The following is a 15,461-nucleotide window of genomic DNA, read 5'->3' on the forward strand; positions in this document are numbered from 1 at the left end:
TGCACATGCTGTCCCTCCTGCTCGAATCCCCTCTCCATCTGGCGTACAAACAAGGTCTCCTATTACTCTTTCTGCTGCTCCACCCCCACCCCCACCCCCACACCCTTACACAAATATGGCACGCGGAAAATGTTTGCTGAATGGAGGCAGCTCCTTGGGTCAGATGTTAGCCAGGGCCAGAGCTTTCCCAGCTTCTTCCCAAAGCATTCCTTAAGAAAGGGAAAAGGGTATCACATGAGCTCACTCATCTAGGGGAAATGATGAACAACATAGACTGAAGAACAAGAACAGCATTGATCAGACTGTCAGACCTCAGAGGGAAGGTAGGGGAGGGTGGGGACAAGGGAGATAGATCAACCAAAGGACTTGTGTGCTTGCATCTGAGCCTAACCAGTGATCACGGACAACAGGGGGATAGCGGCATGCGTGTGTGTGTGTGGGGGGGGGGGTGGTGGGAATGGGGGGGTGTTGATGACAAATATGTGATACCTTAATCAATAAAGTAATTTTAAAAAAAATAAAGGGAAAATGAAACGGGTCCCCAGGACTTAGGGATGTGAGGGTCTTGAACTGCTCTAGGCAAGCAGGGTATTCCTTGAGTTGGATCTTTACATGTTATACAAAGTTGTATTCTATGCAGATAACATACATATTATTTTCCCCAAGTCTTGAAGTTGATGACAAAAAGATGTTCCTCTTTTATTCGTTAGGCTCTCAAATTAGCTGTCCCCGCACCGCAGGGACCCTAAGCAAGACCTGGGTGTTGTTCCAAGTGCAAACCCTGAAGAACAGCTGGGTTCAGGAGTGGGAGAATGGTGGGGGCTGGGCGGGGGTCCACGGGCTGCAGGCTGGGCCCCGCCCCTTCTCTCCCCCGCCCGCCGCGAGGGCGGAGTCACTTGGGTCCCGCCCGCGGGGGCGGGGAGGGAGTCGAGGCTGCTGGCCGCTCCGGCTCGGCTGGTTCCGGGTTGAGAAGCTGAGCTGGGACCAGAGCAGTGGCCGCGGAGCCGGCGGGGGTAAGAATCCGCGCTGGGTCGGGTCTTGGGGCCGGGACCGGGCTGATGAACGTGCTCGCACCCCTCCCTTCCTCTGCCAGGCACAGCCGCGGTGCGGCTCCCGTTTGGCTTCTCCCTCCCCCAGAATTCCCTATCCCCAGCTTCTCCCCCTCCCCCATCGCACCCATCCCGGGATTTCAGCGCCCCCCCCCCCCCCAGGCCTCCGCCCCCCTCCCGGATCCCCTTCTCCCAGCACCCATTCCTTCAGACTGCCCCTCCCCCTAGAACCTTCCTGCCAGGAGTCCCTTCCCTGACACCCACAGCACCATCGCTCCAGCTCACCCACTGCCTCGAGACCACCTTCCTAAACTGCATCTCGGGTAGTCTCTACTCCGCACCCCTTCCTCGTACTACCTGTCTCCTGGGCCGTGGCGCCCGCTCCTTCCCCTCCCGGCCCGCTCCCCGCACCTGCCCTTCGGCGCTGCCCCCGACAACGCCGCGCTCTCTCAGCAGCCCCCCTGCATCTCAGCCCCCGTCTCCGCCGCCCCTGGCGCCATGGCGTGCAGCCTCAAGGACGAGCTGCTCTGCTCCATCTGCCTGAGCATCTACCAGGACCCGGTGAGCCTGGGCTGCGAGCACTACTTCTGCCGCCGCTGCATCGCCGAGCACTGGGTGAGGCAGGAGGCGCAGGGCGCCCGCGACTGCCCCGAGTGCCGGCGAACGTTCGCCGAGCCCGCGTTCGCGCCCAGCCTCAAGCTGGCCAACATCGTGGAGCGCTACCGAGCCTTCCCGCTGGACGCCATCCTCAACGCGCGCCGCGCCGCGCGCCCCTGCCAGGCGCACGACAAGGTCAAGCTCTTCTGCCTCACGGACCGCACACTGCTGTGCTTCTTCTGCGACGAGCCCGCGCTGCACGAGCAGCACCAGGTCACCGGCATCGATGATGCCTTCGAGGAGTTGCAGGTGAGCCGCCCGGCGGGCCTCGGGCGGGGACTCTGCAGGCCCGGAGGCCGGGTCAGGGCTGGCCCGTGGGCGGGGCCAAGTCATAATTGCCACGGGGCGGGGCCGCCGGCGGGGTCAGGGCCCTATCAGAACTAGCATGGGGCGGGGCCAGGGCGGGGCTGCGGTGAGGGGCGGGGTCTGAGATAGACTGAAGTTGGGGTAAGTCCCTGGTTGCGGAGAGGGCACCAATGGAGTCAGGGAGGGACAAATGGGAATGGACTGAATCAGAGCTGGCCAAGGGTAGGGCCACTGTCAGTTGTCATGGGGCTGGAGCTGGAGACGGGCCCACATAAGAATGGTTTAGAACAGAGTTGGGGACAGACACAGATTGGAATAGGGATACAGTCGGGCTAGACAGGGGGTGGAACCGTCTCCAAGGATGAGTCAAGACTACATGGAGTAGCTGAGCAGCAGGTGTGGAGGCCCATCATGTGTGTACCAGGACCACGGGGCAGTACCCGAATTGGGCAGGTAGGGATTAAATCCGAGAGAGGGTTTAGGTTAGGGTCAGCAAACTGCTGAGAGAGTGGGTTTGGGTGCCAAGGGCTAGGCTGAGGTGTGTAAGGGGTTAAGGCTGGGATCCAGTGGAGATACTGTAAGGACCATTTGGGATTTAAACCAGAGTAGAGCCCTGGTTGAGCGTGGGGACAGGACTTGAAGGCCAAGATTCGGAGAATGAGGCCCTGAGGTGAGGTGATTTGAGAAGGCAGGGTGTGGACCTGTAGGAGTCTCCAGGGGCTTTTGATGGCCTCCTTGGCGCTGTCACTCACATCAGGACCTTTGCAGACTAAATGAAAGAGCACGTGCATGGCAACCTGAGCATAGTCTGCCTAAGACTGTAAATGGTCTCCCTTAAACCTGCCCATCTTCACTAGCCAATCCTACTCAGTTCTCAAAGCCCTGCTCACACATTCTCTCTGTGTAAGCCTTCCCCAAGTTCCACTGGCCAAAAAAAAAAGAAGGAAAAAATAACATTAGAGCTGCATGTCCCCTGATGTTCTCTGTTAATAAGTATGGTGTTTTAAAAAGTGTTCCAGATTATCTATATTTGGGAAATATAGTATATTCTCTATACTGCCCTTAGAGGATTCTCAGTGTACATTTGCATATTAAAGGATTGGGCAGTAGCAAAGAAACTCGCTTTACTGTATTTAATAAAATAGTTCCAAGCTTATTGAAGCCTGGAATCTCTTTCTCAAGCTAAACCATTTAAATCCAGCAGCCTCACACCTCTGGCCTTGGCATACCGTCTGGCACATAGTTCCCCAAGGGCAGAGACAGTCTCTTATTCATCATATCTATGGGCCCAAAGCCTGGCACAGAGCCTGGCCGACAGTGCATATCAGTAAAGGTTGAATGAATGAATGACCAACCTTGACCAGAACTGGCCCAGACTATGGAGCCTTTGGAAGCAGAAGAGTTTCAACTCAAACATTTTATGAAAATGCAGTGGGCTAACTTGCGGGAGTGAGCTCTCTGGCCTGCAAGATGCTTATGCAGGAGATAAAGAACGACTTTGTCCCATATTTTAGGGGGTTCCCCCCAATCCGTGTACCTGAGTCCCTACAAGTCAGCCTGTACCCAGCAGGTGCTCATGGAGATGAGCGTTGGTCCCAGGAGAAATGGCCTATGTTCCCCATTCCCCATTCCCCGCCCCTTTCATCCCAAAACCATGACTGACTTCCTTCCAGTCTGGCTCTTTGAGTATGGAGAGCAAGGGTTTGGGGCTCTGGGAGCTTGCACAGGCTAGTATTGGCCCTTGACCTCCAGAGTTCCTTGTCCCAAGCACTGGTGGCCCCATCTCCTCGTCTGTGAGGTCACATAAACTGGGAAGAGGAAAGAATCTTTGACAGGACCAGGTGCAGGTTGTAGGAGTTTGAAGGGACATCTGTCCAGCCTCTTGATTACGTAAATGTGGAGACTGAGGTCTAGACAGGGGGTGTGACTTACCCAAAAGCACACTGCCAGACAGTGAGCGATCCATCCCGGCTAGAAAGCACAGCCTGGCCCGGGCCAGATCCCTCCCCTGCCCCTCATCCCTCTTCCTGTCTGACTGTCTAGCTGGAGAGGCCTCTGCCCACTGAACCTTGGTTCCTTTTTCGGTAAACCAGAAAATCAGAATTACTGTGTTTGGGGTTTTTGTAGTCCATTTTGTGACCTGGGGAATATAGGAGAAATTGCATATGTATTTTCTCCAAATGTTACTGAAACACTTTTCATTCTTGGGTAACAAGACAAACAGGACTGCCACTCACTTACCTTCTGGGGTACCGCCCTGGGTCAGCACTTGCGTCCCAAACCTTCCTTCACCGCTATCTGTGTAACTCAGCTAAGTCGCTGCATGTAGCCTTGCTGCTCCCATCTGTTAACTGGGGTCAGGGTGATTCTTTCCTACCAGGATTTTAATGAAGCTGACCTGTGATGACCCTGCTAGCGACGCCTGGCCTGTGGTGGGGCTTGGTCAGCACGCACTCCCATTCTTTCTCCTTCCACCTGTGAGAACTCATATGTCCACCTGGGGAAATGCCCAGCCCTGCCTCTCTTGCCCCAGGAGGCCTGGCTTTGGTGCCCACTTGGGCTTGGCAAGAAGGTGGCAGAGAAACGTGCCTCCCCATTAGAGAGATAAGCTCCTGGGTAAGGTTCAAGCCACTCCAACCCCTACCTGCATCTCTCTCCTTATGAGCTCCTTATGCCCTGGGTCTGAGGCTGAGCTGCCCCCCACACCCCTCCTTTCCCAGCTGCAGGCTTCTGCAGCCTGGGATTGGGCCCCTCTCCTAAAGATAACAGATGTAGCGCTGGCAGGGCCTTGGAGATTGGCTGGTGCAACCTTCACTTGACAGATGGGGAATGGCAGGAGGGGAAGGCGCCTTGCCCAAGGCCTCAAGGCCAGAGGAGGCGGGGCGTAGGCTCAGCTGGAGACCCCCACACGCCGCCTAGCATGTGATCTGAAGCTTTTAGATGTATTAGACATCCTGGAGGTAGCAGAACAGAAAGGTTAAGAGGTCTGGTTTTGTATTCAGGCAGCTCCAACCCAGTGCTGCCATTTTCTGCTGGTGTGACCTTAAGAAAGTTATGTATCATCTCTGAGCCTCACATTCCTCATTGACAGCGTGGAGTAATGGGGTTGGATTAAATTTGATGACATTTGCAAGAACTTAATACTGCACTTGGCACATTGTAAGCACTTAATAAATAATAGCAGCTCTAGGATATTACATCATACTCTGCACTATGGATATTTAGGGCCAGGTACGTCTTTGTTGTCCAAGGCAGCCCTATGCATTATATGTGTAGCAGGCAGGATCCCTGGCCTCTCTCTGCACACTAAATGCTAGTAGCGCCTTCCCCCGGAGTTATGACAACCAAAAATGTCTCCATACTTTATCCCATGTCCCCTGAGGTCAAAATCAGCCCCGGTTGAGAACCCAGGCCTGAAGAAGTCCTACTCAGCTTTCCAGGCTCAGCTCAAATATCACCTGCCCCGTGAAGCTTTCCCTGAACTGCCAAGCAGGTCCCACTGCTGGGGTCAGATCCTGGCATCATCACTGAGAAGCTGCATGTCCTTGGTCAGGTCACTTGGCCTGCTCATCTATAACATGGGTGAAAGGTGCTGTGTCCAAGGTGCCTGATACTGTGCCTGGCACAGAGTAGCACACAACTGTTTTGGGTTTTTTCTGATGATAGAATTAGCATAATAAACAGAGCTCTATAATGTAAAAGTTAAAGTCTCCCTGTGGTCCCATCCCATAGAGAAACCTGTTAAGAATTGCTTTCTAGTTCTATTGCTTTCTAGTGCTAGGTGGGGTGTGGGGGTCTCCGGTTGAGCCTATACCCAGCCCCCTTTTGTTGTGTAAATAGCACGTGAGTGTGTACATCCCCCCCCCCCCTTTTTCCCACTTCTGAGCACTAGATCATGGTGCAAAGGGGAGGGAGGAGCCCCATCTCAGTAGGGTTTGGGAATTCTCCGCTAATATTTCTTGAGCTCTAGCCTAATGCCTGGGGCTGTACTAAGTGCTTTTCTGGTATTGCCTCGGTTAATCTTCATAACACCCTGTCCAGTGGGTTCTGTAATTTGTTCCTTTTACAGATAAGGAAACAGAGACTCAGGAATGCAGTGACTTGTTCAGTCGGCCAGCTAGTAAATAGCAGAGGCAGGATTTGAAGCCAGTCTGACTGGGCCGCTCAGAGCCTGCGAGCTACTTCTGAGAGCCGGGTAGTTGTCTCTCCACCTCCCCACCCCGATCCTGTCTGTCTTTGTCTTACAAGTACTCAGCCCAGGGTCAGGCTAAGGACACAGGCCACCTGTACCAGCTGATGCACCGAGGGCAGGTGGCTGGATGGCATCTGGGTCAGGCATAGTATGCGGCTCTCTGGCCATCTCAGCTTCCTAACCTAAGAAGGGATCTGATTCCGTCTCAAACACCCCCTCCAGGCCTCATGTGACCATTGGAGCCTTTCCCAAGGCCTCCTTCCTACCAAGGGAGACAGCGGTGGATCAGCCTTGGATGGGAGCCTTGAATAACTGGGTGTGGTGATTCAGAGATGCCCAGGCAGCCGCACAGGGGAAGAGCAGGGTTGGGGGGCTGGGTTCCAATCCTGCTTCCTCCACCTGAATGGAAGGTACTGCTTCTCTGCACCCTTTCCCAGTCTGGGAAATGGAAGTAGGAACAAGGCTGTCCACTTACTGTGTAAAGAGGGAGAGAGAGTTGCTTCCCATCCAAAGAAATGACAGATAGGAAGGACAGGGAGGCAGCCAGGTTGTCTGTGTCCCAGGACAGGGCAGGATTTCTGTGCAAACAGCAGCCTCCATGGGGGCGAGGCTGGCAGTGAGTCAAACCCGGAGGTAGCTGTTGGCCTCTCCACTTCCCTCCTCACAGGTGTCTTTGGGCAGCCAGGAATGCCCGGCTCATCCGGGACACCTTGGCTAAGCACAGGCTACAGTACAGAAACTTAGAGTTGAAGTTTATTTTACATAGAGAAAAGGATCTGGTGGGGAGTGACGACAACAGAAATAATAACAACTCTAAACAACAACAACAACAACAACAACAACAACCACTGGCTGAAGAAGTTTCTTAGGCACTTGCTGTGTGCCAGGTGCTGCTACGGGCATTGAATCCTCCCAACGGCCCTTTATTCTTTCCCTGCTCCCCGAGTGGGACTCCGCACCACTGCACCGATGGAGACACTGAGGCTGAGAGGTCCATAACTTGCCCAAGATCACACTGCAAGTGGGAGGCAGAGAGGGATTCAGACTGGGGTCTGTCCAGCTCAGAACTCAGCCTCCCCACCAAGCGTCTAACTGCCTTGGGGAGCACCTGAATGGGGAGGGAGCTCAGAGGCCATCCAGTTCCACCCTCTCCCCCCTTTCCAGATGGAGAAATGGACTTGCCCAAGGTTAGGCCAGAACTCAGCTCTATGCACTCTCATCCAGGGGAGTTTTCACAGCAGCCTTTATCTCCGGGACCTTGAGATCTGCTTGGACACTGGTGGTGGGGGTGGAGGACCTGGAGGTGGGTTCCCATTGGGTTCAGAGACTCATTAAGTAAATTTCTCAGTTGACACTCCAGCCCAAGGCCTGTGTGGGGCCCAGGAGAGAATGAATGAGCCCTGGCCCTGCCGTGGTTCTCTGTCCCTCTCTCTCAGTCTTCACAGCAACCCTATGAATTGAGTCCCATCACTCCATTTTTCAAATGAGGAAACTGAGGCTCAGAAACTGTGCTTTAGTACAACCGCTAAGTGTCACTGAAGCTGGAACTCAGACTCGGGTCACCTGAGTCTGACCAGGGACAGGCATGGAAGTGAGCACATGCCCAGGTGGTTGGTTGTGGCTGGAGGGGAAGGTATATGGGGAAAGCAGGAAAGGGAAGCTTGACCAGGTCAAAAGGACCTTGAATACACCACCCCCCAGCCCAAGGGGCTTGGACTTGATCCTGGAGATGCCGGGGAGCCAGGAATGGGTTTGGGCAGGCGAGTGTGGCCTGGTCTGATCTTCTCAGGGTGGACTGATGGGAGAGCCTGGAGGCTGGGGGAGCAGACAGGAGGTGTAGCCAGAGACAGCGAAGCTCAGAATGGACCGAGTGGTGGGGCTCAAAGACAGAGAAGAAATGCAGGAGTTCCGTCCTGCCGGGAGGAGCAGGAGCATCAGGAGTTCTGGGCATCAGGGAGGGGTTGGGAGGAAAGGAGAAAGGAGAAGCAGGTTCAGTTTGCCTTATTAAGATTTCCGGCATCCTTGGGGCAGAGAAGGGAAGAGAGAGCGGTACCAGTGCACAGAGGAGGGGCGAGGCCTTGGGCACCCACGATGTGCCAGCACCACACTGGGCCCTTTCCTAGGAGCCCACTCATCTAACCCTCATCACAACCCTGTGCGTGGCTCTCATCCCCACTGGGCAGATACGGCCCTGAGAGGTGGGCCCTGAGAAAGCAAAGTGCAGTCGGGACTGGAACCCGGGCTTTTCGGACGCCAGAGCTCACGTTGTCTCCCCTGGGCTGCACTGATCAGTGAGGGGCTGAGAGGGTCCCTGAAGTCACGGAGAGATGGCTTCCTGAGGCAGCTTTCTCTCCTGGGCTGGGAGAGGGGTGGCCGCTCAAGAGGGAGGTCTGGCCTTGAGGACATGTGTCCCCACAGCTGCTGTCCCATCCTGGCCTCTCCAAACCTACCGGAGCCCCAGAGCCTCTCGCCTGAGTATTTACGTAGTTGTGTGCGCTCCATGCACCAGCCCTGCCTCTGCCCCCTCGCCTCCGCAGGAGGAAGAGGTGCAGAGCTGTGGCTCTGCCCGCTGCAGGTGCACCCTCCGGTCCCCTCCTCCTGCCCTGCCCAGCTCCCACAGGCCCCTGCAGAGTCCACCTCCCCCTCAAGCCTTCCCCACCCGCACCCTCACGGAGCTAGCCCCAGGGCCTTTCCATCTTGTGACTCCACCCCCTGCCACATACTTGGCTCCAGCCATCCCCTGCGCCCCCCCACTTCCTGCACAGCCAGGTGTGCCCCTGCCTGACTAGTTCTCTCCGTGGGAATGTTTGGGCCCCACCCTGGAGACTTGAAGGAACCCTGCCCATCTGTCCATCAGAAATAAACTCTCTCCTGGAAGCTCCGCAGGTCTGAGTCCCTATTTCACCTGTGATTGTAATTGTTATGACGATAATGACAGCAACTAAGAGTGACAGCACATCCTAGGCATCGTGTCAGGTCGTGACTGAGGTCATCTAATCCTGATCACCACGGAGCCTGTGCTGTTCTCTGCACTTTACAGATTGGGAAACAGGTAGAGGGACAGTGTCACAAACACAGTCGGTGGCAGCCAGCTGGATCGGTTCCTAGGCCATCCCTCCATGTTTATTCTTTCTCCCTTGTTAATTTCTGCCTCTCCAACTAACTTCAGGCTCCTCGCCGAAACCGGTTTGGCTCAGTGGATAGAGCGTCGGCCTGCGGACTCAAGGGTCCCAGGTTCGATTCAGGTCAAGGGCATGTACTTTGGTTGTGGGCACATCCCCAGTAGGGGGTGTGCAAGAGGCAGCTGATCGATGTTTCTCTCTCATCGATGTTTCTAACTCTCTATCCCTCTCTCTTCCTCTCTGTAAAAAATCAATAAAATATATTTAAAAAATAACTTCAGGCTCCTCAAGGGCAAGGACTGTGTCTATACCCTCGAGTGGCTGGCCCAAAGCCTGACCACGGGTGACCAGACATGATGGCTACGTTGAACTGGGTGGGAGACAGAGCAGCCGAGGGTGTCCAGCATGGATTTGGAGTTACTCAGAGCCCCTCCTGAGCTGTGTGACTTTAGGCCAGCTGCCTGACCTCTCTGAGCTTCCATTGCCCCCTCTATGAGATGGAGGTGACAAGGCGCACTAACCTCGTGAGAATCAGGTGACATGACGCCTGTGAAATTCAAACCCAAATCACGCCACCTCCAGCCCCTCTGGTCCTGAGCCCTGGCATTGCCAGTGCCCTGCCTCCCGGTTAGCCCTATCACTTAGTTTATCAGTAGCTTCGTGTTTCCTGTCTGACCTCTGCTGGGAATCCGGTTGGTTCTCCTATGTCAATCCGTGTGGCTGTGGGCCACTCAGTCCCTTTTCTTGGACCTTAATTTCCTGTTCAAGAAGTCCAGGGGGTTGGACCAGATGGTGCCTGGGACCCCTTCCTGATCTGGCTTCCTGAGGAGGCAGGGAGGGACCTGAACACAGCAAGGGGTGAGGACATGGAGAAGTGGCTCAGAAGCCTCCCATGGGACATGGTGACCACTCCATCCCCTGAGCACTCTGTATGCCAAGCTCTGCCCTATCTGTGTCCTCACAGCAGTACAAATTCTGTACATTTCCCTTATTTGATCCTCTGATATTTTAATTAGAAATTGAATTAATGAAACAGTTAGATAAACATATTACTTCATATTTTAAAAAAACAACAAAAACACATGCCTGCCTTGTGATTTCCTATGAGGCTACTAAACACTTCTTACTATGATCTCCTTTTACCCAACCCTAGAAGGTATTATTATCCCCATTTCATAGATGAGGAACTGGGGCACAGAGAAGTTAGGGTACATGCCCAAGGTCACACAGTTAGCCTGTGGCAGAGCCAGCCTCTGATCCAGGCCTGGAAGGAGGCATGTGGGAAGCCGGGCGGGGGGGGGGGGGGGGGGGGGCAGTCGCTAGAGCTCTCCCCTCCCACCCTTTCAGAAGTCTGACTTGCCCAGCTCTTCCCAGGGCAGATTCATACCCAAGTCACTGGCCCTGTCCTAGGTACTGAGAATGTGAAAATCTATCAGACACAGTCCCTCCCTTGAGAGCCCACAATCTTGTAGGGGAGATTGATGGGTAACTTTTTTTTTTTTTAATCCTCACCTGAGGCTATTTTTCCATTGATTTTTAGAAAGAGTGGAAGGGAGGAAGGAAGGGGGAGGGAGGAGAGAGAGAGAGAGAGAGAAACATTCATGTCTGTGTTCCTACCTTCCTCCCAACTCATCCGCACCCCTCCCGAGGCATCATGGATTGAAACTCGCCCCTCATCGCACTCCCTGTCGCTGACACAGCATCATGTGGGGCCCACGAAGGCCTCAGCACGTGTTCATGGAGTGGACGAATGAGTGTTCCATTGCTCCCGGGGTCCAAGGGGAAGGGGCAGGCCGGCTGTCCCTGCTCCAGCCCTGAAAGCAGGAAGAAAGCTGTCCGAGGCCCTCGGGTCCCCTGAGCTACGTGCAGATCATAACCTCCAGGGCAGCTTCCTCAGAAACTCTAAAGAGCTGCCTGGGTGGCTGGGACATTTGCGGACCCACGAGGACCACCAAGGGGGAGGCTTGTAGCTCTTGGCCCACCTCCTCAGACATCTGTGTGTCTGCCAGACCATGTCCCGAGTTGGACAGACCCAAGGCAGTTAGGGTGAGCCTGAAGAGCAGATGGGCAGGGTTCCTTCAAGTCTCCAGGGTGGGGCCCAAACATTTCCACAGAGAGAACTAGTCCATCTGCTCCAACGACTCTCTCGCACAGGAATCCTTTAGGAATGACTTCCAGCTGTTATCAATACAGACCTGACTAAAGGAGCTGAAATTAGATGAGGGTGTATTTCTCCTCCACGTACAAAACACGTCTATGGGAAAGGACCCCAGGCCACTGTGTGCTGGAGTCAGCTTGCACCGGCTCCTGAGAGCTGACTGTGCAAAGCTCTCCGCAGCCCCGTGTCCTGTGACCTCACATTGATAGCTTGAAACCGGCTGTGGTGGGAGTGTTCACATCACAGAAACTGGCAAGCACGGTAAATTGGGGCTTTTTCTTTCCAGAGGGAGCTGAAGGAGCAGCTTCAGGCCCTTCAGGACAGCGAGCGGGAGCACACGGAGGCGCTGCAGCTGCTCAAGCGACAGCTGGCGGAGAACAAGGTGAGCCGGGCCTGGCCTGGGAGGTGACTGGCCGGGCGGGGCGGGGCCAGCGGGGCGGGGCCAGCGGGGAAGATGAGGGGCGGGACTCGGCCCTGCTGTGGGGGCGGGGCTTCGAGGGGCCGAACTCCACATGGAGGGGCGGGACTGTGGAGGTGGAGCCGAGGTTGAGGCTTCAGCAAAGGTAAATGAGGTGGAACTTAGTGCAGGGTAACTGAGAGCAAGGATTTGGGTTAGTGCTTGGATTAAGGGTGGATCCCTTTCTCCCTTCCTGGTTTGGGTGGAAGTTGAGGTGGGACCAGAGGCCCCGGGAACCGCCCCCCTCCGCGGCTCCCTGCAGGGGTCTTTTTCCTCCTACATGACTAACCACGCCTGTTGACTGAGGAGCCAGCCCTGAGCATCCTCCCTTGAAGCTCTCCTGATGATTTGTGGGCCAGGCCTGATATCATCTCCTCTGTCAAACTCAGGCCTGGGATCATGGACTCTGAAAAATAGGGTCAAACCCTCCTGTCTCTGGCCACAGTGATTTAAAAAAGAAAAGCCTTTTTTCTTGGCCTTGAGAGGAGGGCTGTGAATCCTGAGGCACCACGAGCTGCTCACAGTTTGACTTCACTGCCGGCAGCAGCTGGAGCAGAGCCTTAGGCATGCTCTGGGCCTCAGGAGGTCACACTGGGGCCGGGAGAGGCCGTTGGAGATCCAGATCTGTGCCCCATGTTGGCAACCTGCTGTGGGGTTTCAGACATTTCTTTAGAGAACATTCCAGAGGGCCTCTGGGCAGGACCCTCTGCTAGCAACAGATGAGAAACAGTCACAGAACTCTGGCCTGTTTGCTTCTCACAGCCTCAGTTTCCCCATCTGCCTGGTGAGTATACACTTCTCAGGAAAAGAGAAGCAAAGGGAAGCCTCTGCCTGGGTGAGGGGGGAATGTGGTCTGTTGCTTCTCCCCAGCATTCTCTTCTTTTCTCCCCCCTCCCCCCATTGTTTTTCTCCACTGACCTCTTCCTCCCCTGATTTCCTGTCCATCTGTCTACCTCTGGGAGGTCCTGGGGGGCCACCTACCCTCCAGTTCCCCCAGCCCTGCTTCCTGTCTGGACTGGGGTGTTTATACAAGAAATGCCTATGGATGCTTTGGAGGTCATATTTCACCTGGTGCCTGACTCCGCTTTCCTGCGGCGCCTGCTCCTCCAACCGCCCAGCCTGAGGGTCTGTCTGACCTCTCTCCACAGGCCCAATGTTTTCCTTGGTCGGCCCTGACTGGGTGATGCATTCTTGGCAGGGTGTTTTTCTGAAACGACCCCAGCTCCTCCAAGCCCCAGTGTGTTCCCAGGGATGTGGTGGGCTGGGGTGGGGGCTGCTTTCCCAGCCACTGTACCAAAGGGATTGGGGGTGAGGCAGGGGTGGCTGTGCCATAGAAAGGACTATAGTAACCAGGACACACCAGTTAAGCTAACCCTTTCTCCACTAGAAATTGTTTCCTATTCATTGTCTCACTGAGCCTCACAGAATGTCACCTCCATGACAGCAGGACTCTCAGACCTAGCACAGTGCCTCCCACACAGTTAATAATTGCAGAACAAATAAGTGTGTGTGTGTGTGGTGGAAATACCTTTTGAGGTATCTCCATTTTATCAGCAAGGAAACTGAGACACAGAGTGGTTGACAGACTGACCTGAGGCCCCAGAGCGAGTACGTAGCCAATCAGGAGCTCGCTGTCCAATTACGTCAGAGCCTAGTGCATATTCCAGCCTCATGCTGGGGTGTCCTCAGCAAGATCCCTCCTGGCTTTGTGGTCAGCGAGCCAGCTAGGTCAGAAAACATCTTTGGGTCTCCTGGGGTGGCTGTCACTCTGATGTTCCACTTCTGAGCTGCCCTCTCCTTGCCTCTCCCACCTTGCCTACCCATCCTCTTCTGTCCTGGGGACACTGGGCTCCCACTCTAGAAATAAGATGGGGTCTGCACCCACCTTTGCAGAGACATCTTGGGCAAGACCCTTCCCTCCTTCATCTCTCAGGCAGGTCCTGACTGCACCAGCCTTGTGCCAGGCCCTGGGATGGACACCGGGGGTTGGAGGGGGAGGAGGAAAGAGGTGACGAAGACATCATTCCCATGGGGTGAGGGATGGATCTAATAGCTGGGAGCCACATACAGTTTGGGACAGTGTATTAAAAGGTATTTACAACATGCTCCGGGAACATTGCACTCACTGCCTGAAAAGTTAAGGCAGGTGCCACGGAGGAGACAGCCGGGCCTTGTAGGATCAGTAGGAGTTTGCCAGGTGAATAAGCTCTCTGTTGGGGTATCCTTTCCAGGCAGGTGGGACTGCAGTGCAAAGGCACGAGAAGGTCAGCGGGGATGAGCCGAGGACTCTGAATGCCAGGCGAAGGAATTCAGCATTTCACTAGTCCTCCGGGAACCTAGACAGGTTCTTCAATGCAGGATGGGCTGTGGCCCAGCTTACACATTAGAAGGATCACTCCTGCAGCGGGTTTGTTGGCCAAGACACAAAGCTGACTTTGGACCGAAAGAGTTGGAGGGCCTGTGGGATCCTGGGGTGTGTGTGGAGGAGGCAGGTGGGGAAATGAACATGGGGCTCAGGAGTCATGCAAGGCCACCGATAAGGACGTGGGAGCCCTCCTCAAAGCATCGAGAGCCGGAGAGGGTGGAGGGCACGGAGGATGAGAATGGGGGGAGCTGGCCTGGACGCGCCCTACGGAACATGGGTGGCAGAGAGGGAGCAGCCACATAGGTGGGAGGCAAACCAGAACTTTCAATTAGTAGAGGGTGGCCAGCGGGCCAGATGCTGCTGCAGCATGGCTGAGGAGGAACTGGAAGGGGTGGCCCTGCAATTTGGGGACCTCTGGGGGGCAGCGGCAGATGGTGCGGGAAGGGCAGGCCCCATTTCTCCATCGGGACCTGCCGTGACCTGCCGCTGCCGAAGCCTCTGCCCTCCCTGGGTGGGGGCTCAGGCACTGGGCTGTTTGTCCCCAGCCTCCCCTCCACCCCTTTGTCTGCCTGGCGCTCTGGGTGGGCATGCGCAAGGAGGCTGGCCCACTGCCAGCAGCTCTTTCTGCCGCCAAGACAGGGAGGAAACTGGCCCTAATTGAGCCTTTGTGGAGCCTCCCACAGAGCCCTGGGCACTGTACACAGCAGGGTCCCTGACTCTGTGAACTCCCAGCCAGAATCCCACAAAGTATAATCGCAGAGGCAGGCCCCACACACTGCTGCAGCCTGGCCACGCTCTGTGCCCTGTGTGTGTCATCCTGACTGGCGCTGTTCCCTCTTCCTGCTCTCCTCACCCGCAGTTGACAGCCGCTCATTCTCCAGGCTGCAGCTCAGAAGCCGTCTCTCAGTGGAGAACTTCTAGGATGTGTCTGTCAGAACTGATGCCTTTTTAATGACCAGGCTCCTTCTCTGCACCTTGAACAATGTCATGCGTTTTGCGAACATCCCTTCATTCAATCTTCACCATAACCCTGCAATGTAGTTTACCCTTTGCACAGATAAGAAAACTAAGGTTCGTAGATAATCAGGCAACTGAGGTTGCCATACTCAAGACCCAGAGCTGGGATCCTCACCCACACTGTGGGCACAAAAGCCT

General features: G+C 55.2%; 1 protein-coding gene across 2 annotated transcripts in view; it reads left to right on the forward strand.

Moving 5' to 3' along the window:
* Positions 1-926: 926 nt before the first annotated feature.
* Positions 927-15,461, forward strand: part of TRIM62 (tripartite motif containing 62) — a 28,962-nt gene continuing 14,427 nt past the window's right edge. Inside the window, exons 1-3 of one of the 2 annotated variants that reach the window (XM_079776681.1) lie at positions 927-1,013; positions 1,503-1,955; positions 11,771-11,866. In XM_079776681.1, the coding sequence (XP_079632807.1) occupies positions 1,548-1,955; positions 11,771-11,866 (504 nt within the window). In that variant the 5' untranslated portion in view covers positions 927-1,013; positions 1,503-1,547. The remainder of the gene's footprint in view (positions 1,014-1,502; positions 1,956-11,770; positions 11,867-15,461) is intronic. The other variant, XM_079776682.1, reaches the window with a different exon arrangement.

This window comes from Cnephaeus nilssonii, assembly GCF_951640355.1.
Source record: "Cnephaeus nilssonii genome assembly, chromosome: 7".
NCBI lineage: Eukaryota > Metazoa > Chordata > Mammalia > Chiroptera > Vespertilionidae > Cnephaeus > Cnephaeus nilssonii.